Source organism: Rhinolophus hipposideros (genome assembly GCF_964194185.1).
Source record: "Rhinolophus hipposideros genome assembly, chromosome: X".
Lineage (NCBI taxonomy): Eukaryota > Metazoa > Chordata > Mammalia > Chiroptera > Rhinolophidae > Rhinolophus > Rhinolophus hipposideros.
Genome location: NC_138046.1, coordinates 26,205,146 through 26,232,321, shown reverse-complemented (window position 1 = coordinate 26,232,321; position 27,176 = coordinate 26,205,146). Strand labels below are relative to the sequence as shown.

The following is a 27,176-nucleotide window of genomic DNA, read 5'->3' as shown; positions in this document are numbered from 1 at the left end:
AAAAGCAGAACAAACTGAAAAAAAATCAACAACTCTTCTTAGATCCACCAGCAGAGTGCAGTAATAGGGCAAATGGCTACCCCCCAAATGGGACAGACAGATAGGCAAATACAGAGAATTGCAACTTACCAGACCAGAAACCCATGAGCAGAAACCTCCACAGGAACCAGTGACAAGACAGAAAACCTAAACTGTAATTGCCAAATTGCTAGAGGCTCAGTATGGACAAATCTGAGCGTTAAAAAGTCTAGGCAGACCCAGTCATAGCAAGGTCCCTTGTGAGTTTTATCTCTAAGAGCTCAACGAGTGAATATCTGAGAAAAATCCCCTTGTACTTCCAACAGGAGTGGAAATAAACCGTTTTGAAATATGCCAGACATTCTGTTCTTCTTAACAAGGCCTGCTTTCAAAAGAAACTATTCTACCAGAGCCTAACCTGCTGGGGTACTACTACAGCCTAACCACCCTAACCACCTGAAGAAGGGAAATACGCAACTCTAGCCCCCTGTAGTCATCCTGTCCTACTAAGGGGGGAGAAAAAAACTGAAAACACTTGTGAAGTTCACAGTCCAGAGGTATGGGCTCATTAAAAGATTGAGACATAATCATAGGACTATAGAATGCTTCCCCTCCACCTGCACCTTACTGCCACACCACTAAAGTCGTATTTACTAGAGTTCCTTTCACCTAGTACATCATGTCCAGATTTCAACCAAAATTACAAGGCATACTAAAAGGTAAAAAGCATAGTTTGAAGAGACTAAACAGGGATCAGAATCAGAATCAGATATAGCAGGAAAGTTAGAATTATCAGACATGGAATTTGAAACAACTATGGTGAGTATGCTAGGATTTAATGGAAAAAAGTAGGTAACATGCAAAAACAGATGGATAATGTAAGCAGAGTAATGGAGATTCTAAGAAATAATCAAATAGAAAAGCTACAGATAAAAAACATTGTAACAGAAATGAAAAAAAAAAGCCTTTGATAGGCTTATTAAAAGACTGGACGTAGCTGTGGAAAAAAAAAATCTCTGAGCCTGAGAATATGACAATAGAAATAGCCTAAACTGAAAAGCAAGGAGAAAAAAGACTGAAAAAAATAACAACACTCAAACAGAATATCCAAGAACTGTGGGTCAACTACAAAAGATGTAGCACATGCATAATGAGAATATCAAAAGGGAAAGACAAAGGAACAGAAGCAATATATGAAGTAATAATGACTGAAAATTTCCTGAAATTAATGTTATATATCAAATCGCAGACCTAGGAAGCTCAGAGAACATCAAACAGGTTAATGCCAAAAAATTAGACCTAAACAGACACCTCATCAAAGATATACCAATGGCAAGTAAACATCATCATATGTCATCATATGTAATTAAGGAATTGCAAATTAAAACAACAATGTGATATTGCTACACACCTATTAGAATTGACAAAATCCAAAACAAAAACAACACCAAGTTCTGGCAAGGAGGAATTATCCTTCACTGGTAGTGGTAATGCAAAATGGTTCAGCTGCTTTGGAAGACAGTCTGGCAGTTTCTTATAAAATTAAACATACTCTTAATATAGGATCCAGCAATCATGCTTCTTGGTTTTTACCCAAGTGAACTGAAAACGTACGTCTCCGCAAAAACCTGCACATGGATTTTATAGCAGCTTTATTCATAATTGCTAAAACTTGTAAACAGCCACAATATTCTTTAGTAGGTGATGGATAAACAAACTGGTACATCCAGACACTGGAATATTATTTGACACTAAAAAGAAATGAGCTGAATGCATATTATTAAGTGAAAGAACCAATTGCAAAGGCTACATATTGTATGATTCCTACTATATGACACTTCAGAAAAGTCAAAACTAGGGACCCAGTAAAAAAAGGTCAGTGGTTTCCAGGTGCTAGAGGGAGAAGGAAGGATGAACAGTTAGAGCACAGAAGATTTTCAGTGCAGTGAAACTATTCTGTATGATACTCTAATGGTGGGTACATACATTTTGAATATTTGCCTAAATACATAGAATGTACAACTCCAAGAGTAAATTAACTCTAATGCAAACTATGGACATTAGGTGATAATGATGCATTCATTGGTTGCAACAAATGTAACCTATGTAATTTTATTTTATTTTATTTTTCTTTTTTTAAATTAAATTTATTGGGGTGACAATTGTTAGTAAATTTACATAGATTTCAGGTGTACAATTCTGTATTACATCGTCTATAAATCCCATTGTGTGTTCACCACCCAGAGTCAGTTCTTCTTCCATCACCATATATTTGATCCCCTTTACCCTCATCACCCAGCCCCCACCCCCTTACCCTCTGGTAACCACTAAATTATTGTCTGTGTCTATGAGTTTTTGTTTCTCATTTGTTTGTCTTGTTCTTTTTGGTTTATATACCACATATCAGTGAAATCATAGGGTTCTCTGCTTTTTCTGTCTGACTTATTTCACTTAGCATTATACTCTCAAGATCCATCCATGTTGTCACAAATGCTCCTATATCATCTTTCCTTAACACCGAATAGTATTCCATTGTGTATATGTACCACAACTTCTTTATCCATTCATCTATCGAAGGACATTTTGGTTGTTTCCATGTCTTGGCCACCGTAAACAAAGCTGCAATGAACATTGGAGTACACGTGTCTCTATAGAGAAATGCTTTTATATTTTTGGGGTAGATACCCAGGAGAGCGATTGCTGGGTCATATGGTAATTCTGTTCGTAATTTTTTGAAGAATCTCCACACTGCCTTCCATAGTGGCTGCACCAGTCTGCATTCCCACCAACAGTGTATGAGAGTTCCTTTTTCTCCACAGCCTCTCCAACACTTGTTACTATTTGTTTTGTTGATGAAAGCCATTCTGACTGGGGTGAGGTGATATCTCATTGTGGTTTTTATTTGCATTTCTCTGATGATTAGCGATGTTGAGCATTTTTTCATATGTCTATTTGCCATTTGTATATCCTCTTTGGAGAAATGTCTCTTCAGGTCCTCTGTCCATTTTTCAATTGGGTTGTTTGTCTTTTTGTTGTTGAGTTTCATGAGTTCCTTGTATATTTTGGATATTAGCCCCTTATCAGAGGAACTGTTTGCGAAAATCTTCTCCCATTCAGTTGGTTGCCTCATTATTTTGTCAATAGTTTCTTTTGCTGTGCAGAACCTTTTCAGTTTCATATAATCCCATTTGTTTATTTTAGTTTTTACTTCCATTGCCTTTGGAGTCAGATTCATAAAATGCTCTTTGAACCCAAGGTCCATAAGTTTAGTACCTACGTTTTCTTCAATGCAGTTTATTGTGTCACGTCTTATGCTTAAGTCTTTGATCCATTTTGAATTAATTTTGGTATATGGTGACAGATAGCAGTCCAGTTTCATTCTTTTGCACATAGCTATCCAATTCTGCCAGCACCATTTATTGAAGAGGCTGTCTTTCCTCCATTGTATGTTTTTAGCTTCTTTGTCAAAAATTATCTGTCCATATTTATGTGGTTTTATTTCTGGGTTCTCAATTCTATTCCATTGGTCTATGTGTCTGTTTTTCCGCCAATACCAAGCTGTTTTGATTATTGTAGCCCTGTAGTACAAGCAAAAATCAGGGAGTGTGATACCTCCAGTATTGTTCTTTTTTCTTAAGATTGCTTTGGCTATTTGGGGTCTTTTGTGGTTCCAAACATATCTGATGATTTTTTTGTTCTATTTCTTTAAAAGATGCCATTGGGATTTTGATGGGGATTGCATTAAATCTGTATATTGCTTTGGGTAATATGGCCATTTTAACTATGTTGATTCTTCCAATCCATGAGCATGAAATGTATTTCCATTTCTATGTGTTTCTTGAGTTTCTTTTAAAAATGTCTTGTAGTTTTCAGCATATAGGTCTTTCACATCCTTGGTTAACTTTATTCCTAGGTATTTGATTCTTTTTGCTGCAATTGTAAAAGGAATTGTTTTTTGTATTTCTTTTTCTGAGATTTCATTGTTAGTATATAGGAATGCAAAGGGGGTTTTGTACATTGATTTTGTAGCCAGCAACTTTACTGTATTCGTTGATTGTTTCTAATAGCTTTTTGGTGGAGTCTTTAGGGTTTTCTATATATAGCATCATGTCATCTGCAAAGAGTGACAATTTAACTTCTTTATTCACAATGTGGATGCCTTTTATTTCTTTCTCTTGCCTGATTGCTCTGGCGAGGACTTCCAGCACTATGTTGAAAAGCAGAGGTGACAGGGGAAAGCCCTATTTGGTTCCTGAATGTAGAGCAAACGGCTTCAGTTTTTCACCATTTATTACGAGATTAGCTAAGGTTTTGTCATATATGGCCTTTATTATATTTAGGTGTTTTCCTTCTATACCTATTTTATTAAGTGTTTTAATCATAAATGGATGTTGTATCTTGTCAAATGCTTTTTCTGCATCAATTGATATAATCATATGATTCTTGTCGTTTATTTTGTTTATGTGATGTGTCACATTGATGGATTTGCCTGTGTTGAACCATCCTTGTGCCCCTGGGATGAACCCCACTTGGTTGTGATGAATAATCTTTTTAATGCATTTTTGCGTTTGATTAGCTGGAATTTTGATTAGCATTTTGCATCTGTATTCAGCAGAGATAATTGGTCTGTAGTTTTCTTTTTTTGTGTTGTTCTTACCAGATTTTGGTGTCACAGTAATGTTGAGTAATGTTGGATTCAAACATTAGGGTAATGTTGGCCTCATAAAATCATTTAAGGAGTACTATCTCTTCTTCAATTTTTTTGGAAGAGTTTGAGCAGGATTGGTATTAGATCCTCTTTGAAGGTTTGGTAGAATTGACTAGTGAAGCCATCTGGTCCCGGAGTTTTGCTTTTGGGAAGGTTTGGATGACTGATTCTATTTCCTTACTGGTGATCGGTCTGTTTGGATTTTCCAGTTCTTCATGGTTTAGTCTTGGAAGGCTATATGTTTCTAAGAACTTGTCCATTTCTTCTAGGTTATTGAATTTGGTGGCATAGAGTCCTTCATTGTATTCTTGCATGATCCTTTGTATTTCTGTGGCATCCGTGAGAACTTCCCCTTTTTAATTTCTGATTTTGTTAATTAGTGTCTTCTCTCTTTTTTATCTTTCTGAGACCAGCCAAAGGTTTGTCTATTTTGTTAATCTTTTCAAAGAAGTAGCTCCTCGACACATTAATTTTTTCTGTTGTCTTTTTGTTCTCTATTTCATTTAGTTCTGCTCTGATTTTAATTATTTTCTTTTTCTGCTCACATTGGGTTTAGCTTGTTCTTCTTTTACCAGTTTTCAAGGTGTAATGTGAAGTTAGTTATTTGGGATTTTTCTTCTTTCTTGAGATAGGCCTGTAATGATATAAATTTCCCTCTTAAAACTGCTTTCCCTGAACCCCCAAAATTTTGGTAGGATGTATTTTCATTCTCATTTGTTTCTATTTAACTTTTGATATTTCCTCTAATTCTTCTTTGACCTGGTCGTTCTTTAAAAGTGTGTTGTTTAATCTCCATGTATTTGTGGTTTCTCCTGCTTTCTTTTTGAAGTTGATATCCAATTTCAAAGCATTGTGATCAGAGAATATGATTGGTTGATTTCAATCTTATTAAATTTGCTAAAGTTAGATTTATGTACCAATATATGGTCTGTCCTTGAGAATGTTCCATGTACACTAGAGAAAAATCTATAGCCTGATGTTTTAGGATTGAGTGCTCCATATATGTCAATTATATCCCTTTCATCTAATGTGTCATTTAGGGCTGCTATTTCATTATTTGTTTTCTGTGTGGATGATCTATCCATAGCTGTCAATGATGTATTTAAGTCCCCTAGTATAATTGTGTTTTGATCAATTTCTCCCTTTAGTTCTGTTAGTAGTTGCTTGGTATATTTCGGTGCTCCCTGATTTGGACATAAATATTGATGACTGTGAAATATCCATCTTTGTCTCTTGTTACTTTTTTCACCCTGAAGTCTGTTTCATCCGATAACATTATGGTTACACCTGATTTTCTCTGGGTACCATTTGCTGGGAGTGTCAATTTCCACCTTTTCACTTTGAGTCTATATTTGTCCTCGTAGCTGAGATGTGTCTCTTGGAGACACAATATGGTTGGGTTTAGTTATTTGATTCAATCTACTACTCTGTGCCATTTTTTTTTTTGCTGAGTTCAGTTCATTTACATTTAGGGTGATTGTTGATATGTGAGGATTTCCTATCATTTTATCTTCAGTTTTCTTGTAAGATTGTGTCTCCACTGTTCCTTTGCCTTTTTTTTTTGTTGTCTATTATTTCTGTGTGGTGTTATCTGTGATGTTTCCCTGTGTTTCTTCTTTCATTACAGTACATATTTCAATTCTGGATATTTTTGGAGTGGTCACCATTAAGTTTATGTAAAAGAAAGTTTGATATTTAGAGTATTCCATTTTCTTCAACATGCCTACTTTCTCCATTCCCATATTCCGCTTCAGGCTTTTACTCTCCCCCTTTTTATATTTTGCTTGCCACAAATTGTCCATATTGATGGTAGTTGAATAGTGTCCTTTAGTATTTCTTGTACTGCAGGTGGTGCATTAGAAAATTCCCTCAGCTTCTGTAGGTCTGGAAAGATCTTTATTCCTCCTTCATACCTAAAGGATATCTTTGCTGGTGATGTTATTCTTGGCTCATAATTTCTCTCTTTCAATAATTTGAATATTTGTTTCCACTCCCTCCTGGCTTGTAGAGTTTCTGGTGAGAAATCTGATGAGTACCTAATGGGCTTTCCTTTGTAGGTTACTGTCTTCATTTCCTGGGCTGCCTGGAGGATTCTTTTTTGTCGTCGATTTTTGATAGCTGCAATACAATGTGCCTAAGAGAAGGCCTGTTGGAGTTGAGATAATTAGGTGTTCTATTTGCTTCTTGGATTCGAGGATCCAGTTCTTTCCACAAGCTTCGGAAGTTTTCATCGACTATTTGTTTGAATATACTCTGTTCCTTTCTCTCTGTCTTGTCCTTCTGGTATGTCCGTTATTCTTATATTGCTCTTTCTGATTAAGTCAGAAAGTTATTGTAGAGTGCTTTCATTTCTTGTAAGTCTCAAGGCTCTTCTTCCATCCCTGTCATTTCCAGGTTTTTGTCTTCGATGTCACTGATTCTTTTCTCCATCTGGTCAACTCTACTTCCTAAGCTGGCTATTTCATTCTTAATTTCTTCTATTGAGTTCTTAATCTCAGAAATTCTATTTCGTTCTTTTTAAAAATTTCAATATCTTTGGTAAATGTTCATGTGGTTCTTTGTGTTTCTGAGTTCATTAAACTGCCTTTCTGTGTTTTCTTTTTTTTCTTTTTTAAAATTTCTTGGGGTGACAATTGTTAGTAAAATTACATAGATTTCAGGTGTACAATTCTGTATTACATCATCTATAAATCCCATTGTGTGTTCACCACCCAGAGTCAGTTCTCCTTCCATCACCATATATTTGATCCTCCTTACCCTCATCTCCCTCACCCCACCCCCCTCACCCTCTGGTAACCACTAAACTATTGTCTGTGTCTATGAGTTTTTGTTTCTCATTCGTTTGTCTTGTTCTTTTGTTTTTTTTGGTTCATATACCACATATCAGTGAAATCATAGGGTTCTCTGCTTTGTCTGTCTGACTTATTTCGCTTAGAAGTATACTTTCTAGAGCCACCAATGTTGTCAAAAATGGTCCTATTTCATCTTTTCTTACTGCCGAATAGTATTCCAACGTGTATATATATCACAACTTCTTTATTCATTCATCTACCGAAGGACATTTTGGTTGTTTCCATGTCTTGGCCACCGTAAAAATGCTGCAATTAATATTGGAGCACACGTGTCGTTATGTATAAATGTTTTCAAAGTTTTTGGGTAGATACTCAGGAGAGGGATTGTTGGGTCATATATTAATTCTATTTGTAATTTTTTGGAACCTCCACACTGCATTCCATAACGGCTGCACCAGTCTGCATTCCCACCAACAGTGTATGAGGGTTCCTTTTTCTCCACAGTCTCTCCAACACTTGTTACTATTTGTCTTGTTCATGATAGCCATTCTGACTGGGGTGAGGTGATAATCTCATTGTGGTTTTCATTTGCATTTCTCTGATGATTAGTGATGTTGAGCATTTTTTCATATGTCTATTTGCCATTTGTATGTCCTCTTTGGAGAAATGTCTCTTCAGGTCCTCTGCCCATTTTTCAATTGGGTTGTCTTTTTTTTGTTGTAGAGCTTCATGAGTTCCTTGTATATTTTGGATATTAGCCCCTTATTGGAGGCACAGTTTGCAAAAATCTTCTCCCATTCAGTGGGTTGCCTCTTTATTGTGTCGATGGTTTCTTTAACTGTGCAGAAGCTTTTAAGTTTCATAGAGTCCCATTGGTTTATTTTAGCTTTTACTTCCATTGCCTTTGGAGTCAAATTCATAAAATGTTCTTTGAACCAAAGTCCATAAGTTTAGTACCTATGTTTCCTTGTATGCAGTTTATTGTGGGAGGTCTTATGCTAAAGTCTTTGATCCATTTGAATTACTTTTTTTTTAAATTTATTTATTGGGGTGATAATTGTTAATGAAATTACATAATTTCAGGTGTACAATTCCGTATTACATCATTAATAAATCCCATTGTGTGTTCACCACCCAGAGTGAGTTCTCCTTCCATCACCATATATTTGATCCCCCTTACCCTCATCTCCCTCCCCCCACCCCCCTAACCCTCTGGTAACCACTAAATTATTGTCTGTGTCTATGAGTTCTTGTTTCTCATTTGTTTGTATTGTTTTTGGTTTATATACCACATATCAGTGAAATCATAGGGTTCTCTGCTTTTTCTGTCTGACTTATTTCGCTTAGCATTATATTCCCAAGATCCATCCATGTTGTCACAAATGTTCCTATATCATCTTTCCTTAACGCTGAATAGTATTCCATTGTGTATATATACCACAACTTCTTTATCCATTCATCTATTGAAGGACATTTTGGTTGTTTCCATGTCTTGGCCACCGTAAACAAAGCTGCAATGAACATTGGAGCACACGTGTCTTTATGTATAAATGATTTCAGATTCTTTGAGTAGATACCCAAGAGAGGGATTGCTGGGTCATATGGTAATTCTGTTCGTAATTTTTTGAGGAACCGCCACACTGCCTTCCATAGCGGCTGCACCAGTCTGCATTCCCACCAACAGTGTATGAGGGTTCCTTTTTCTCCACAGCCTCTCCAACACTTGTGGCTATTTGTCTTGTTGATGATAGCCATTCTGACTGGGGTGAGGTGATATCTCATTGTGGTTTTTATTTGCATTTCTCTGATGATTAGTGACGTTGAGCATTTTTTCATATGTCTATCACCCATTTGTAAGTCCTCTTTGGAGAAATGTCTCTTCAGGTCCTCTGCCCATTTTTCAATTGGGTTGTTTGTTTTTTTGTTGTTGAGTTTCATGAGTTCCCTGTATATTTTGAATATTAGACCCTTATCGGAGGCACTGTTTGCAAAAATCTTCTCCCATTCAGTTGGTTGCCTCTTTATTTTGTCGATGGTTTCTTTTGCTGTGCAGAAACTTTTAAGTTTCATATAATCCCATTTGTTTATTTTAGCTTTTACTTCCATTGCCTTTGGAGTCAAATTCATAAAATGCTCTTTGAACCCAAGGTCCATAACTTTAGTACCTATGTTTTCTTCTATGCAGTTTATTGTGTCAGGTCTTATGCTAAGTCTTTGATCCATTTTGAATTAATTTTGGTACATGGTGACAGATAACAGTCCAGTTTCATTCTTTTGCACATGGCTATCCAATTCTGCCAGCACCATTTATTGAAGAGGCTGTCTTTCCTCCATTGCATGTTTTTAGCTTCTTTGTCAAAAATTGTCTGTCCATATTTAAGTCAATTTATTTCTGGGTTCTCAATTCTATTCCATTGGTCTTTGTGTCTGTTTTTCTGCCAATACCATGCTGTTTTGATTATTGTAGCCCTGTAGTACAAGCTAAAGTCAGGGAATGCGATAACTCCAGTATTGCTCTTTTTTCTTAAGATTGCTTTGCCTATTCGGGGTCTTTTGTGGTTCCAAACAAATCTGATGATTTTTTGTTCTATTTCTTTTAAAAATGCCATTGGATTTTGATGGGGATTGCATTAAATCTGTATATTGCTTTGGGTAATATGGCCATTTTAACTATGTTGGTTCTTCCAATTCATGACCACGGAATGTCTTTCCATTTCTTTGTGTCTTCTTCAATTTCTTTCAAAAATGTCTTACACTTTTCAGCATATAAATCCTTCACATCTTTGGTTAAGTTTATTCCTAGGCATTTTATTCTTTTTTGCTGCAATTGCAAATAGAATTGTTTTTTGTATTTCTTTTGTGAGATTTCATTGTTAGTATATAGGAATGCAATGGACTTTTGCACGTTGATTTTGTAGCCTGCAACTTTACTGTATTTTTTGATTCTTTCTAACAGCTTTTTGGTCGAATCTTTAGGGTTTTCTATATATAGCATCATGTCATCTGCATAGAGTGATAATTTAACGTCTTCATTCCCAATTTGGTTGCCTTTTATTTCTTTTTCTTGCCTGATGGCTCTGGCAGGGACTTCCAACACTATGTTGAAAAGCAGAGGTGATGGGGACAGCCCTGTTGTGTTCCTGAACGTAGAGCAAAGGGCTTCAGTTTTTCACCAATAAGTATGAGATTAACTGAGGGCTTGCCATATATGGTCTTTATTATGTTAAGGTATTTTCCTTCTATACGTATTTTATTGTTTTAATCATAAATGGATGTTGTATCTTGTCAAATGCTTTTTCTGCATCAATTGATAGAATCATATGATTTTTGTCCTTTATTTTGTTTATATGATGTATCACATTGATGGATTTGCGGATGTTGAACCAGACTTTATATACAATATATATCATATTATTACAATATATATTACAATATATTACAATATATAATATGAAATATATTACAATATATATTTCAGTTCTGGATTTTTTGGAGTGGTTACCCTTAAGTTTATGTAAAAGAAAGTTTGATATTTAGAGCATTTCATTTTCTTCACCATGCTTACTTTCTCCATTCCCATATTCCGGTTGAGGCCTTTACTCTCCCCTTTTTTATGTTTCGGTTGCCACAAATTGTTCCTGTTAATGGTGGTCGAATAGCATCCTTTAGTATTTCTTGTAGTGCAGGTCGTGTATTAGAAAATTCCCTCAGCTTCTATATGTCTGGAAAGGTCTTTATTCCTCCTTGTTATCTAAAAGATATCTCTGCTGGATATATTATTCTTGGCTCATGATTTCTCTCTTTCAATTGTTTGAATATTTGGTTCCACTCCCTCTTAGCTTGTAGCGTTTCTGCTGAAAAATCTGATGATAATCTAATGGGCTTTCCTTTGTAGGTTACTGTCTTCTTTTCCCTGGCTGCCTTGAGGATTCTTTCTTTGACGTTGATTTTAGACAGCTTGAATATAATTTGTCTTGGAGATGGCCTGTTGGGATTGAGGTAATTAGGTGTTCTATTTGTTTCTTGGATTCGAGGATCCAGTTCTGTCCACAAGTTTGGGAAGTTCTCATCAACAATTTGTTTAAATATATTCTCTGTTCCCTTCTCTCTTTCTTCTCCTTGTAATATGCCCATTATTCTTATATTGTTCTTTCTGATAGAGTCAGAAAGTTCTTGTAGAGTTCTTTTATTTCTTTTAAGTCTCAAGTCTCTTTCTTCTTCCATCTGTGTAATTTCCAGGTTTCTATCTTCGATGTCACTGATTCTTTCCTCCATCTGGTCAACTCTACTACCTAAGCTGGTTATTTCGTTCTTAATTTCTTCTATTGAGTTCTTAATCTCCAGAAATTCCATTTGGTTCTTTTTTAAAATTTCAATCTCTTTCTTAAAATGCTCATGTTTTTTTTTTTAGTGCATTTCTGAGTTTGTTAAATTGCCTTTTTGTGTTTTCTTACATCTCGTTGAGTTTTTTCAGAACTGCAATCTTGAATTGTCTATCATTTAAGTCACATATTTCCATATCTTTAAGTTCCTTTTCGGGAGACTTTTCACTTTCTTTCTGAGCTGTCTTGTTACCTTGGTTATTCATGGCAATTACTGATTTATTATTTCTCTTCCTAGACATCTACAGGAGTGGCTTCTGCAATGGGTTTATCGGAAGAGGTGTTTCTTTTGTTTTCCAGTACTTGTTGGTAGAATGTTTTATTTTCCCTCCGACTGCAACCTTATTTTTCCTCTCTCACAGAGTAGTGCTATGTTTTCTCTGCACTATTCCAGCTTCTCACACAATGGGGGGATTCCCTGGGAGATGGGCCTCTCCTCTGTTAGCAGTTCGCCTGGGTCATAGGGCACCATATCCTTGTGGGGTTACGGAGAGCTTTCGAAGTTCCAAAGCTCTTTCTGCACCAGATTCAGAGCCTGTATGTTTCAGCAGTTCTGTTTACTCCTGCCGGGATCTGCCCATATAGGTGGGGCCAGTGGTGGGGTGAGTTGTGAGAGGTGGCCCAGAGCAATGGCAGCGACCACCACCATAGCCTGTCCTGCTTCCACAGCTCCCTCCTCTTTGCCGGATCTAGTTGGGCTTCGAATCTGAGTCTGCGGACCACAGTTCTCAAAAGAGCAAATTATCTGTTCTTTCGATCTGACACTGCTACTGTTCCGCTTCTAGCACTGGGCAGGTGGGGGCAAGGCGAACTCTGGGAGGTTAGGGAGGGGGTGGCTAGTCTCAGTGCATAAGGCTTCCGTTCTCTGCTTGGCAGCGAGTGCTTAAACCACCGTTTTCAGCCTTCCTCCCTCAGTCTTTTCTCCGAGGTCTCTGCCATGAGCGCTTGGTTCAGCCATGTTTTATGCTGCCCCCTCAGCCCTGTGGGCCATAAGCGGAGCCCTAGCAGTCCGAGTTCTTCCCTCTCCCGCAGCTGTGTTAGTTCTGGGATGCAGCGAGCTGGGAGAACTGAGCTAGGTCTGCGTCCTGTGCCCACCCAAGAGGCTCTGTCTCTGCACTTCTCCCTTCCCTTCTCACCCGCTCGCGCGATTCTCCCACCTTTAGGTGAAATCAGTAGTGGGACTGTTCGTCTTGCCTGTCTGCTGTGCAGGGAGTCCTTTTTGTAATTACTATTGTTCAATTAGTTGTAAATTCCAGGGGAGCGTTACAGAGGCTCACCTCACGCCGCCATTTTTTTCCTCCTTCCTCATGGCTGTTTTAAACCTTACATTTTTGTTTAAAAAACTACAAAAGGTGTTTGGCATGACACATTCATCTTTTGTTTGGTTTTATTACTGATTTTAATTCCTGCTGTAATCACACAGACTTTGCGTCTTTGAAGAGAATCTGTTAGACGGAGACTTGGATTCCCAGCACTCCAAATAATAGGAATCCTTGCCATCTCTCCCTGCAGCTGGGATAATTGTCATCGGACAGGCATGTTCCTAACAATCAAAACACCAAAAGAAGATGCTAAAAGTGAAGGTGGTTGTATATAGGAAACTATATATAAAAAGCGACATAACTATTTGCCAAAGAGGGGAAGAAATATTTTATTCACCTGCTGTGTCAGTACCAAGGATAGCATCTCGAGCTGAAGGTTGGCTGACTAGCATAGAGGTTGCTCTGTATTAATCAAGTGACTGCTATAGATGGACAGTTATTTATTTCTGCTTTTGTTTGCATGTTTGCCCTCTGGCAAGCCACATGGCTCAATACAAAATAGTGGTATTTCATCTTCCTCCTTTTGTTTCTTCTTGCACAGCTGAAGTGCTACAAGTCATGTGGAGAAACATGGAATGGAAAAGGGCAGAAATCTAGGAGAATGGCTAGAGGCATATTCTCCAGTTTAAATATGAAAATATTTTTTCTCTGATAAAATGAAGAGGGGAGGCTGCTTCCCTTCTGGGGGTAAGGGCATGCTGATGAGCAGAAATGGATACCTGCAGCTGAGTAGGAGCGGATAATAATGTCCTCAGTTTGAACGTGTCACTAAGCAAAAGAAAATGTGATCTATGATACTACTAGGGGACCTCTCTTACAAAATGTATTTTCTACTCTCTGTAATGAGTGTTTTTCTCATTTTAATGAGGACACCAAGACTTTATTTTTATAGACTTAATATTAATTGGGCCCATTTCGGAAGGTAGAGTTCTTTGTACTGTGCCAGAACACTGAAAAGTTCAATATTACTTTTTAATAATATGTTTGAGTAGGTGAATCCATCAGTCCTGATACTAAAGAGCATAAATACAGTGTATTTATTTATATCCTGACATCATTAGTTCTCAGCTTCTCCTTTTTGACTCTTTCCTATGTTGGAAAAATGTTTCTGTTTATGAGGATTGCTCCTCAGGTCTTAAGGCTGCCAGTTCATCATGGAAATATGAAAGTATGAAGGCAGCTGTGAACTCCTTTTAGAGGAGCCACTCAGAGAAAAATCCCTAACATGTTTTTTCTGTAACAAAAGATCTAAAAGGATTTTGTGCCATTAAAAAATTAATGCCTAGGTTTCTCCAATGGTACAAAGAAAACAAACAAAATTAATGGAAGTAAATCCAGGGAGTCAGCGACTCTTAAAAGCCACATTATAAGAGATACTAAAAAAAAAAAAAAAAAAAAAGTTACCAAATTTTAGAAGGAAGATGTTAAAGAAAAGTTTCCAAATTATAGAAGGGAAAATGTGCAACATTCCTCTCAACCTTCATAAAAAATTTGAGCTGGAGTGATTCACAAAGAGAAATTACCAAAAAAGAACAAAGAGTGAGAAGAAAGAGAGGGAGATGATTCGAGTACAATTCATGGGCGTGGTCGCAGGACAGTTTAGGCAAAATCTCAAGTGAGTTCCCTGACCTCACAGATGCTTTGCTGCTTTTCTAGCCTCTGCAGGTTATTTTTCAGTAAGGCTTCTACCAGCATGGATGCACCTGGGACCTCATTGTTTCTTCTCTGAGATCTCTAAATTCCCCTGTCAAACACAGTATCTTCATTTGTGAGTTATTTCACCACCCCTCATTACCTTGAGACTCTGCTCTCTTTCCTTGCTGGAACTTGTAATCTCTTGGAGTGGCCAACCTCACCCAGACCATAAACTGCTTTGTGGCTAAACAGATTCTACTGCAAATTCCTAAGTACCCTGTATTCCTTCACCCTCCTGAAAACCTTTGACCAGGCTTGCCATGCCAATCCTTAACTTATGGTCACTTCACTAAACTTTCTCTGCTCCTTATCCTGGGCTGCAGAGGACTCTTGTAGGAAGTTGCAGAGCTGGTATTCCTGGTCAATACAGACTCATGTTGGTCCTTGCTGGTGGGTCTCTCACCTCTGACTGATTTCTTACTTCCATACTTCCATACAAGTCCTCCCATAGTATTTATTCCAGGTATGCTTCTCTCTCCTCATGGTCTCATTTCTAAATCATTTCTCTAATCAATGTATGACTAATCTCTAGCTATATGAAGAAGCATGGGCTGCATGTATACTTTTAGCCTCACCTCTCTTATCTCAGAGGAAGAGGGTTCTACATCTCTAAAGCAAACTCTACCTGATTTTGTATCCCTTCCCACTCTTTTTCTCTTGGATTTGACTTCCGTAATTACTCATAAGTACTCTTTCATTTGCATGCATTTTCAACCTCACACTCTTCTTCTCATCTACTTAATAACAAACAGCAAGTTTATTTTAACTTTGTTAACAATTCTAGTCATCCTTTATAATGCCTGTATTTGTTTTTGCTCAGTACCCAACTTCTTGACCTGTGGTCTTTCTCTCGTCAACGTCATATGTTCTGGCCCCTACCTCTATCACTGTACTGAAATAGCTCGTGCTCAACACTGTTCTCAATTCTTTTTTAAAAATAATATCTGGTAATGTTGATTATTCCATACTTATATACATTTTTCTTGAGGGCTCTATAATCCCAAGCTTTTCTAGTTGTCTTTGAGCCTCTCAGATTGTTCTTTTTCTAACTCCTCTGAGAACTCCTCTTCCTTACCTTTTCCCTTATTAGGGGATAGACTCCAAAGTTCTGTATTCAGCCCTTTGCTCTTCTTTCTCACTCGTCTTTCACACTCAGTTATTCATAGTCTCTGGGCTTCAGCTAACACCTGTGTACTACCACCTTCTACTCCTTATACTTTCTTCAAAGCTGATTTGTATACAAATCCTTTATGTTTACTTTCTAACAATCAGATTTAAAGTTGATATCATTGTATTCTGCGAATGAGTTCCATTCATCTCTCCTATCCCTCCCAAGAAAAGATACAAAGATACGTTGCAGCCCTCAGAATGTGACTTTATTTGGAAATAGTATCTTTACAGAAGTAATCAAGTTCAAATGACATCATTAGAGTGGGCCCCTAGATTTATAGGACTGATGTTCTTAAAGAAAGAGGGAAATTGGACACAGAAGCAGACATACATACAGGGAGAATGTCATGTGGACATGAAGGCAGAGATTGGGTTGATGCACGTGCAAGCCAAGGAATACCAAATATTGCCTGCGAACCATCAGGAGCTGGGAGAGAGGCCTGGGACAGATCCTCCCTCACAGACCTCAGAAAGAACCAACCCTGCTGACACCTTGATGTCAGACTTCTAGCATCCAGATTTCTAGCATCCAGGACAATAAATTTGTTAGGCCACTCAGCTTGTGGTACTTTGTTATAGCAGTCCTAGTGAACTAATATAACCAACAACCCTTCAATCTGCCAGAGTAGAAACCCGAGACTCATGCTGGGTTCTTTCCTTTCCTTCATCATCTATATCCATTCTGGTACCAAAGACTTTCATTTATTCACCCAAAATGACTCCTAGCCTCTTTAATTTCTGTTGCCTCCTTTTCTTCTACCATTTTTTTTCAGTTCCTGTTCCATTCAGTCTTGTTCCAACATTCATCATTTCATATCTCAAGTCCTATAAAAGTCTCTTCTGATCTCTCTTAATCCAAAATTATCTCCTAAAATATATAATTCATGTTGCCTTTCTCATGTTAGAGCCATCACTGAAATATGCTTATAGTGCCATTTTGCATACAATGCTAAATCTAAGCTTGTCATTCATGGTCCCCCATAATCTGGACCCCTCTTACCCACTCAATCTTTTATCCCCATATACACATCACCCTCATTTCCCTCTTTGAGCTCTGCTCCTTCTCCTCTTCCCTGTCTGCATCAAGGTACTTTCTTACTTTCTCTCCTCTCATCCAAACCTGTTCATCTTTCAAGGCCCTGATCAATCAATTTTCACTGACTGTGACTACTCTGACCCACACTAATAATCTATTGTCCTTGTTGCATTTTAATCAGTACCTTCCAGGTTAGCACCAACTGGTATTTCTTATATTTTATGTGGATTTACATATATTACATCTCTATTTACATCAGCTTATAGGACACAGTGCTTGTTAATTAATTGATTAAATTCCTGAAATGGGGATAATGGGGGTTAGGGGAGAGAAAGAAGATTAGATACCAAGGGAAGAGAAAATTTGGCTAGAATAATGAAGGGGAATTAGTCAAAGTTAGTGTTTTCCAAATGTGTTCCCTACACCACCAGCACCTAATCATTTAGGATGCCTGGTAAAATGCAGATTCTCAAACCCCATTACAGACCGATTGAATCAGACTCTGCAGACCAGAATTCTGAATTGTAAGGTAACCGAATTATTCTTATATAAACCAAATCTGAGAATTACTAGTTTAAGTGAACAAGGTAGAAGATAGATGCTGAAAGGGAACAGCTGTTCTTATGTTTACTATGTACATGTACTTTCCATCATGGCTAACAATAGAATGAAATAGTTTCAAGCTATCATGATCTACTTTGATGTTATTCTCATTGAACATATTGCTTTGAGCACAGAAGTCATTTTTTTTAATGGCAAGAGTATTTCCAATAATGCATCACAAATATTGGCTGGCTAGTAGAGAGTATCTTCAAGAACAGAAATTTTGTGGCACTTCAAAGAAAGGTAACCAAGACTGCTAGGCTATTTTTGACTCTTACTTTCTCTGGGAAGAAAAATTTAACCAGAAACATGGTATACGCTCCTGGAATTCAAATTTTGTAGCATGGAGAGAAAGAAAAAACATCAACTTTGTGATCTAGTCCCTTAAGCTTTTAATTGGAACCAAGCGATAACTAAAACATGTAGTGGATTTAGATAAAAAACTGAGGACATGGTTACTGGCTCAGTGCAGGATTTCTGCACTTGACTACTACAGAAGCAAGATAACAAAATTAGATACGATCTAGGGAAAGAAAAATGCACAAAAGTCCTTGAATTAAAATGAATTGAAACCTTTTGGGAGAAAAGCTATTTGGTAAGCCCCATTAAGTCTATTGTAGATAGCTTTATTTCACAAAGCACCATCCTGGCATGTGGAACAGGAAAGAAAATAGCTATAAGATGATCTGTCAGGGAGTTTCTAGTCTCTAAAGGAATAAGATTCTGTGTAGTAGCCAGTACAGCCTTTAACTCAAAAGAGATACAGACGTGAAATGCAATTATATAACCTTAGTAAGTGCATTCAATCTGAATCTCCCATACAACCCCCTCCTCCCACAATAACTTCTCAAACTCAGCAATTTATCAAGTGGATGCTCAAACTTATTGTTGCATTCATTTCAGTTTAACACTGGATTAACACTGTATACAGTACTGCAGATTCTGAGGTGGAGACAATTCTACAAGTCAAAGATTAATCATCTATAAAACATCCTGTCTATGCATTTAAATAATTTGAATAGCTCAATTATCATTAAACACTTTTGTTTATTTTGGTTATAAGTTTATAGTATGTGTTTGCAGTAATTAGTTCACTGTTCTGAAAATGCTAACTATTCACTGATTACAAAGGGTTTATTCAATATATGTAGGTTTGTATGTTTAGGGATCTAACATATGGCATAAATAGAGGAAATTCAGATGTAGCAGCTAACAAATTACTTTTAAAAATTCTGATTTGGTGGTTTTCTTTCTTTAAGAGTTCTGTTCATCTCAGAGACATAGAGGAAAAACTGAGGGTTGCTAGATGGGAGGGGGGTGGAAATATGGGGGGAGGTGAGGGGATTAGAAAGCACAATCTGTAATCACAAGATTGCCACGGGGATACAAAAGTCAATTTGGGGAATATAATTAATAATGTTGTAAAGATTTTGTAGGGTATCCAACGGACACTTGTTTCATTAGGGAGACCATCTCAGGGATGATGTAGATGCCTGATCACTGCACTGTACACCTGAAGCTGAAGCTGAACAATAATGAATGTCAACTACAGTTCTCTCTCTCTATATGTGTGTGTGTGTATATATATGTATATATATACTTATTATATATATATTTACAAGAAATGGAGTACAGCATTAGGAATAGAGGCAGTGGAAATATAATGGCTGTATGAGATGTCAAAGGGGTAGTAGATGGGGGAGGGGGGGTTATCACTATGAGAGGGATATAAATAATAAATGTTTAACTATTACATTGTTTTGTACACCTGAAACTAATAAAAAATGTTAAAAATAAAAGAGTTCTGTTCATGGAGGGAAGATTCCAGGACCACTCAAATGGCTATAGAGCTGCTGACTTTAATACGTACGTATTTGAACCAAGAAATTCTGATTTTCATTATAATCAATTTGGTTTTCTCTCTCTCTCTTTCTCTCTCTCAAACACACACACACACACACACACACACACACACACAGTAGGGACAGTATACTCCCATATCTCCAATGTCTAGCACAGTGCTTGGTGTGTAATAGTTATTAAATAAATGAATTCATTTAATCATCACAAAATTTCTGTTAGACTGTAGTTTTTATAATGTACTTTGTACAAGTGTGGAAGCTGAGGCTCACTGGGAAAGAAGTACTTCGTATGTCAAGAAGAACAGAGCCGGGACTAGAAGTCAGCTGTTCTAACTTTATGTCCAGTGCTTTGTCCACTGTACATTACTGACTCCTAAGATTGTATGGAATGACTTACCTGAAAACACTGGTCTTTTGGCTGATATTTTAATTTCCCCCCTGGTAATCCCCGCTCCAAGATGATTTGTTACAAAATTGAACAGTGGAGTGTTATATTGGTAAACAGTTTTGCCTTGTGAGTTCCACTGGGAGCCCACGTCATGGCTTCTGTCTCACAGTGAGGTCTTGACTATATTAGATAAGAGCAAAACACTTTACCCAGACAAGTCTTTGTAGACTCCTCTTTGGTTGCCAAAAACCCCCAAAGTAACCATAATGGAAGGCAGCAGATAGGTTGACTCATATATTGTAGATATATCCCTTTAGTTTGTATATGCTCTTTTAAATTTTTGATTTTAAAAAAAGAAAGATTTAATTTTTATGCAGATAAATTAATCAAAAATATCTTTTATGATTTCTATCTTTGGAGACCTTCATCCCAAATTATATAACCAACTCCTATATTTTCCAGAATTTCTTTTGCTGTATGTATTTTTTTTACATTTGAATTGCAAATCCATCTGTTATGAATTTTGGTGTAAGGTATAAGTGATGGAGGGATCTAATTTTCCTAAAAGTTTGGCTAGTTACCTATTTATGCATAAGCTCTTATGGTTTCTATTGTAGAACACATTATTGATAAATCAAATAAACCAAATATAGAACAATGATGCCAGAAGTCTATTGTTCCTAGGAAAAGAAAGTCCAGTTTTAATTAGGTACTGTGATGGAAAATGGGAGCTAAATGGAGACCAGAGAAAATCCTGTAGCCACAGGTTTATACTCAGCCAGTTTGAACTTACATGGTCTTAATAATTGTTCCTAGCTGGTTCAAGTCTGATGTGTTTGGGTTTGTGCCCATAACTTACTGGGTGTTAATGGTTCTAAAATATCATAATGGTTCTACAATATCATCCCTGCAAATATATGTTAAATAAAACAAAGCAGAATTGTCTTTACCTGATTCCTCAGTTTCTTTTGTTTCTGTTGTTTCTTCTATTTCATCATCAGACATCTCCATTTCTTCTTCTCTCCTGATTCCCATTAATTCATCATTATGTATGTTGCGAATTTCCTAAAGTTAAAATGCATGCTTTTTAGGTAGGAAAGTCTTGAAAATATTGAGAAAATGTTAAGGATAAGATAAAGCAGGTTTTTTTGATATATAACAAAACTACAGGATACTTGTAAGGTAAAAGCAAAGGGGCATGTTGAGGCTGAAATCGTCTCAATAGAACAAAACAGACTTTCATACCCTGTCTTGCATAAGGCCTTCTTTCCATACCCAGAGTTCTTGCAGTCAATAATTCTTGTATCCCTCTCATATTAGAGAGTACTGTTACCTATGAAAGACCTCTCACCTCTTACATGGATTTCTGAACTTTTTCTTAAGGTTTCTGCCATTTTCACCCTCCCACATCGAATCTTTTGATTTTACTGCCTTCCATCCTCTTCCCTCTCCCCTTATAGTCTTACTCAACAGAATTCTTAGTCGAACATTTGCAGGTTTAGATGTTACAGCAAAAATGAGCTGTCAAGAAAGAATGAGCTTCTACCAGATCACCCTTTCCATTGATAAAACTACACTTTCTGAACAAAACCGCAAACCAAACCAAACCACACCCCTAACTATTTGATGGCATTGGAAAGTTAACAAAAACAGGCATATTCTGAAGAGTTGCTGACACTTGGAAGAAGGGTGTGGGTCTCCCAGTTTTTAAGAGCCTTTTCAGTCTGAGAGCAGACCACAGTTAGCACCTAATAGGGTAGCTAATTTTTTTTTCTTTTAAAAAATATTTTTTTCAGTTATAGTTTACATTTAATATTATTTTATATGTATAGTGCCAGGTGGGTACTAGACTAATTGGGAGATCACTGCATAAATTATATAAATGTCTAATCACCAGGGTGGCTAAAAATTTAATAGGAATCTCATAGTCTTTATATTCTAAAGAAATCAAGAAGTGAATTCAGGGCAACCACAGCCACTGGAAAGTGAGGAGGGGTGTCTCGGAAAGGAGATAGCCAAAGAAAGAGAGATCGAAATTCTGTGTATCAGATCTGTTCAAATTTCTGCATGACCCTTGAACCATGAAAGCACAGGGAAGATTCCACACAACATGGCTAAGGCTAAATGAACTGAACTGAGATTTCAGCTGCCATATAAGAGAGAGAATTTTCAGCTTAAATCTAATGTCAATTGACCATTAAAGCTAAAGAAAACAAAGTCAATATTTTTGTAAGAACATAAGAGAATCCAGAGACTTAAAAGCAAAATATTCACAATATGCAGGAAAACCTCCAAATTATTTGATATACAGAGATGATCCATTTGCAAGAGAAAGAAAAACCAACAGATCAAACTTGAAATGGACTAGATATGGCATTTAGCAGACAAGAAGTTAAAGCAGCTATTATAATTATCTCAATGATGTAGAGGAAATATACTACTAATAAATGAAAAGATAGGAAGTCTTAGCAGAGAAATAAAAAATTTAAAAAAGAACCAAATTGAAATTCCAAAACAAATATACGATACCTGAAGATATTTAAAATAAAAGTAATTGGATGAGTCTAACATTAGAATGGAGATGATACAATAAAGAGAGAACTTAAGGAGAGAACAATACAAATTTATCCAATCAGAAAAACAGAGAGACACTAACTGGCATCACAGAAAAAGGAGGGATTAAATGATTCCAAATCTTTGAAGAAAAAATAGTTGAAGATTTGTCAAATTTGATGAACGACATTAATCTACATATTCAAATAACTCAGTGAACCCCAAACAGGAATTGTGTGGGGAAAAAAAAGTATGTCTAGGAACACTATAGTAAAACTGCTGAAAACTAAACATTAAGAGAAACTCTTAACTAAACTTATTGTGATAATCATTTCACAATATATGTAAGTAGTCATTATGCTGTACACCTTAAACTTACACAGTGCTGTATGTCATTTATACCTCAATAAAACTGAAAAAAGAAAAGAAAAATCTTCATAGCAGCCAGAAAAAATTAATACATTATATACAGGGGAACAACAATTTGAATACTTTGATCTTTTTCAGAAACAACAAAGGCTAGAAGTCAGAGGAATAATATCTTTAAAGCACAAGAAGAAATAAAAACATCTGTTTATTCAGAGTTCTATATTCAGAGAAAAAATCTTTCAAGAATGAAGATGAGATAAATATATTTTCAGACCAAAGTAAATGCAAGAAATTGTCACTGAAAGACTTGCCCTATAAGAAATGCTGAAGAAAGTTCTTCAGGCTGAAGGGAAGGACTACCAGATGTAAACACTGATCTTCAGAAAAGCATGAAAAACACTGGAAATGATCAAGATCACACTGTAAAAGTCACCTTTTCAAAAAGAGTAAACATGAGAACTGCGCATTTTGGAGGAGCTTGCAATCACGTAGAGGCTACTTGATCACTGTAAGAGGCTCCTCAGCACTGAGCTGACAATTCTATGCCTAGATTACCCCTAACTGGGCCATAATACAGGAAATATCTAAAGCTGTCTGGTGAAAATTACCTCCATTTGGGAGGATTATAATTATTTTAAACATATTTCTTAATAATTAATGCTGTAGTTAATGACTATCTAAACTAATGCCCTCCGTTTTTATTCCTTTTATCAGGAAAATAATGATTTCTATATCAAGTTAAGTTTTCACTAAAGATAAATACAAGTACCTTTTAAAAAGTGAGCTATTCAGTGTTATCACTGATAGTTAGGAAGTAACAGAAACATAGAAGTAATAGAAAATAGAAATACTAACATAGCATCTCTCACATGCTGCAGGGGCATTACTTAAAATAGAGGAAAATAATGACTTGCTTGAGAAAAATAAACTTAAAGGACTGTGTCAAGAGTGAGATTTGTTATGTCTTATTCAAACTTGTGCAGAGAAAAAAAATTAAGAAATTGCTCATTTCTAAGAATTTATTCTACCTCAGGAGTCTGGGTTTCAGTTATCAAAGTGATGTTCCTGGAAAGGAGATTCTAACGAGGTTTGACACTGGCAAATTCAAATATTGTACCACTTACTGCATCAGGAAAAGTTATGGTTCTCTTAGCTGCCTAACAAAAATGTAGACTGTCAGAGGGTATAAGCAGAGACCAACTCTCAATTCACAAACACATTGTCTAACTCTAGGAAAGTTATTGTGTTTTTCAGAAGAGTAAATTTTGTTCCTTCTACGGAAATGTCCCAGGGCAGGAAGATCTAACTGAGACCTAAGACATGTCCTGTAGCTGCTCAGCATCCACAAAACATCTTTCTGCTTCCAGTGGGGCAAAAAAGTATAGTTTCTTCTCAGAAGTATAAAAAATTAAATAACTAAATGATACAGCTTATCTAGAGGTCTTTCACATATTTAAAAATATCCCTAGACAGTAGGATCCCTTTTTGTTTTATTGCTGGTTTCCTTTGCTGTGAAAAAAACTTTTTAGTTTGATGTAATCCCATATGTTTATTTTTTTCTCTTACTTCCTTTGTCCAAGGGGATATATCAGTAAAAATATTACTCTGGGTAATGTCTATAACTTTCTTCCTATATTTTCTTCTAAGAGTTTTATGATTTCAGATCTTACATTTAAGTCTTTAATCCATTTTGAATTCATTCTTGTATATGGTATAAGGAGGTGGTCCAGCTTCATTTTTTTGCATGTGTCTGTCCAGAAGATATTTGTCAATGACATATCTGATAAGGGGTTGATATACAAAATTTATAAGAAATTCATTCAATTCAACTCCAGAAAAACAAACAACCCAATTGAAAAATAGGCAGAGGACATGAAGAGACATTTGTCTAAAAGATGACACACAGATGGCAAACAGACATATGAAAAAATGCTCAACCTCACTAATCATAAGAGGAATGAAAATAAAAACCACAATGAGATACCACCTCACCCCAGTCAAAATGGCTGTCATCAATAAATCAACAAACAAGTGCTGGTGAGGATGTGGAGAAACGGGATCCCTCGCGCACTGCTGGTGGGATTGCAGATTGGTGCAGCCATTATGGAAATTAATATGAACGTATCTCAAAAAACTGGAAATGGAACTACCTCACGACCCAGCAATTCCACTCCTAGGTATCTATCCAGAGAAATCCAAAACATTAATTTGAAAAAATTTATGCACCCCTATGTTTATTGCAGCACTATATACAATAGCCAAGACATGGAAACCATCAAAATGCCCATCAGTAAACGACTGGATTAAGAACTGTGGTACATTTATACAATGGAGTATTACTTGGCCATAAAGAAGAATGTAATCTTACCATTTGCAACGATATGGATGGACCTAGAGAACATTATACTTAGTGAAATAAGTCAGACAGAGAAAGACAAATACCATATGTCTCACTTATATGTGGAATCTAAAGAAAAGAATAAATGAATGAACTAATCAGAAACAGTCTCAGAGGTATTAAGGAAAAACTGAGGGTTGCTAGATGGGAGGCAGGTGGGGATGAGGGAGAAGGTGAGGGGATTAGAAAGAACAATCGGTAACCACAAAATTGCCATGGGGATACTAAAGTCAGTTTGGGGAATATAATCAATAATGTCAAGATTTTGTAGGGAATCCGATGGACACTTGTCTTATTATGGAGACCACTTCAGGGGTGGTGTCGATGCCTGATCACTGTGCTGTACACTTGAAGCTGAAGCTGAATGATAATGAATGTTAGCTATAATTTTGTATACATATATATTAAATAAATAAATAAATAAATATATATATATATATATATATATATATATATATATATATATATATACATATTCACAAGAAGGAGTACAGCATTAGGAATAGAGACAGTAGAAATGTAACTAACGGCTGTATGCGATGTCAGAGGGGGAGGGGGTTATCACTTTGTGAGGGGTATAAATGATAAATGTCTAACTATTCCATTGTTTTGTACACCTGAAACTAAAAAGAAATGTCCCTAGAAATATAACAGACCTATGGGCAAATTTTATCTCAATGCTTCAAATTACTTCAGGAACTAGTTACCAGTTCCTTTAGTATATAATGAAATGAAGGTGAGAAAAATTAAGGGGAAGCTTGCTCTAAGTTATTCAGTTAGGTTGGAAAAGTGGCAGAGCTTGGAGTCCTCAAACCACTAGACAATTTTTTTTAGCTACAAAGAAACTAAGACCTGTATCATTATCTATCTATCTATCTATCTATCTATCTATCTATCTATCTATCTTCTATCTATCTATCTATCTATCTATCTATCTATCTATCTACCTACCTATCTATCATCTATTTATATCTATCTGTCATCTATTTATCTCTCTCTCTTTCTCTCTCTCTCCATATGTGTGTGTGTGTGTGTGTGTATCTATGAGTTTATTTAAGCCAAACTGATGATATATGCTGGGGACCAAGCTCTCTAATTCTCCCTCATTACTCTTCTATAAATATCCAATACTAAGTCACATGAATAGGATAAAAGACAAAGAGAACACCAGAGGTTAAAAGGTACAATACTACAGTAAACTTATGGGGAGCATTTAGTAAATAACAGTACCCCTAAGTAAAGTAAGTGAGATTTTAATTCTTTGAAAACCTTACCATAAAAGCTCTTGATAGCTAAGATACTTACTTTCTGTATTCTCTGGTCGATCAAAAAAGCTCTACTTTGGGAAACCAACCCTAACAAATACTTTTAGAGTGAAAGGGTGAAAGGTGGCATTTACTGAAGGAAGGAACTCCACCTAGCCTGGACATAGGTGCAGGCAGAAGGAGGACTCTGAGCCACTGAAGTGCAGGGAGCAAGAGAAACAGCAGTGCCTCCCAAATTTGCCCCTTTCCCCATCCTGAGACTTGAATCTAGTGCAAAACGAAAAGAGTGGCAATGGCATGCAAAAACATTTTCCAGAAATTTTCATTTGTAAATCTCTACCTGAAATTGAGTCGGTCACATCACTGATAGACTACATCAAGAAAGGTAAGATAGCCCTTCTAAAGTTTCTATACCACTTACTTGCCCACAGTAGGCCTGTGATAATTTTCATTTAAACAGTGAACTGTTACTGATTTCTGAAAATGCATTATAATGGCGTTGAGTCTGTTCTAATGGTAACTTTTCTGAAGCTTAAAAATTCACACACTGCTCCACATTGGAGGACAAAGCACTTTCAACATAGAATAAAACTGAAACCCTAGACAGAGGAAAAT

The 27,176-nt window shown here is 36.5% G+C and overlaps 1 protein-coding gene across 14 annotated transcripts in view; it reads right to left on the bottom strand.

Annotated features, from left to right (window-relative positions):
• Positions 1-27,176, bottom strand: part of ENOX2 (ecto-NOX disulfide-thiol exchanger 2) — a 405,604-nt gene that overhangs the window by 54,100 nt on the left and 324,328 nt on the right. For all 14 annotated transcript variants that reach the window (XM_081043234.1, XM_081043229.1, XM_081043226.1 and 11 more), the window contains one exon: positions 20,927-21,041. In XM_081043234.1, the coding sequence (XP_080899360.1) occupies positions 20,927-21,041 (115 nt within the window). The remainder of the gene's footprint in view (positions 1-20,926; positions 21,042-27,176) is intronic.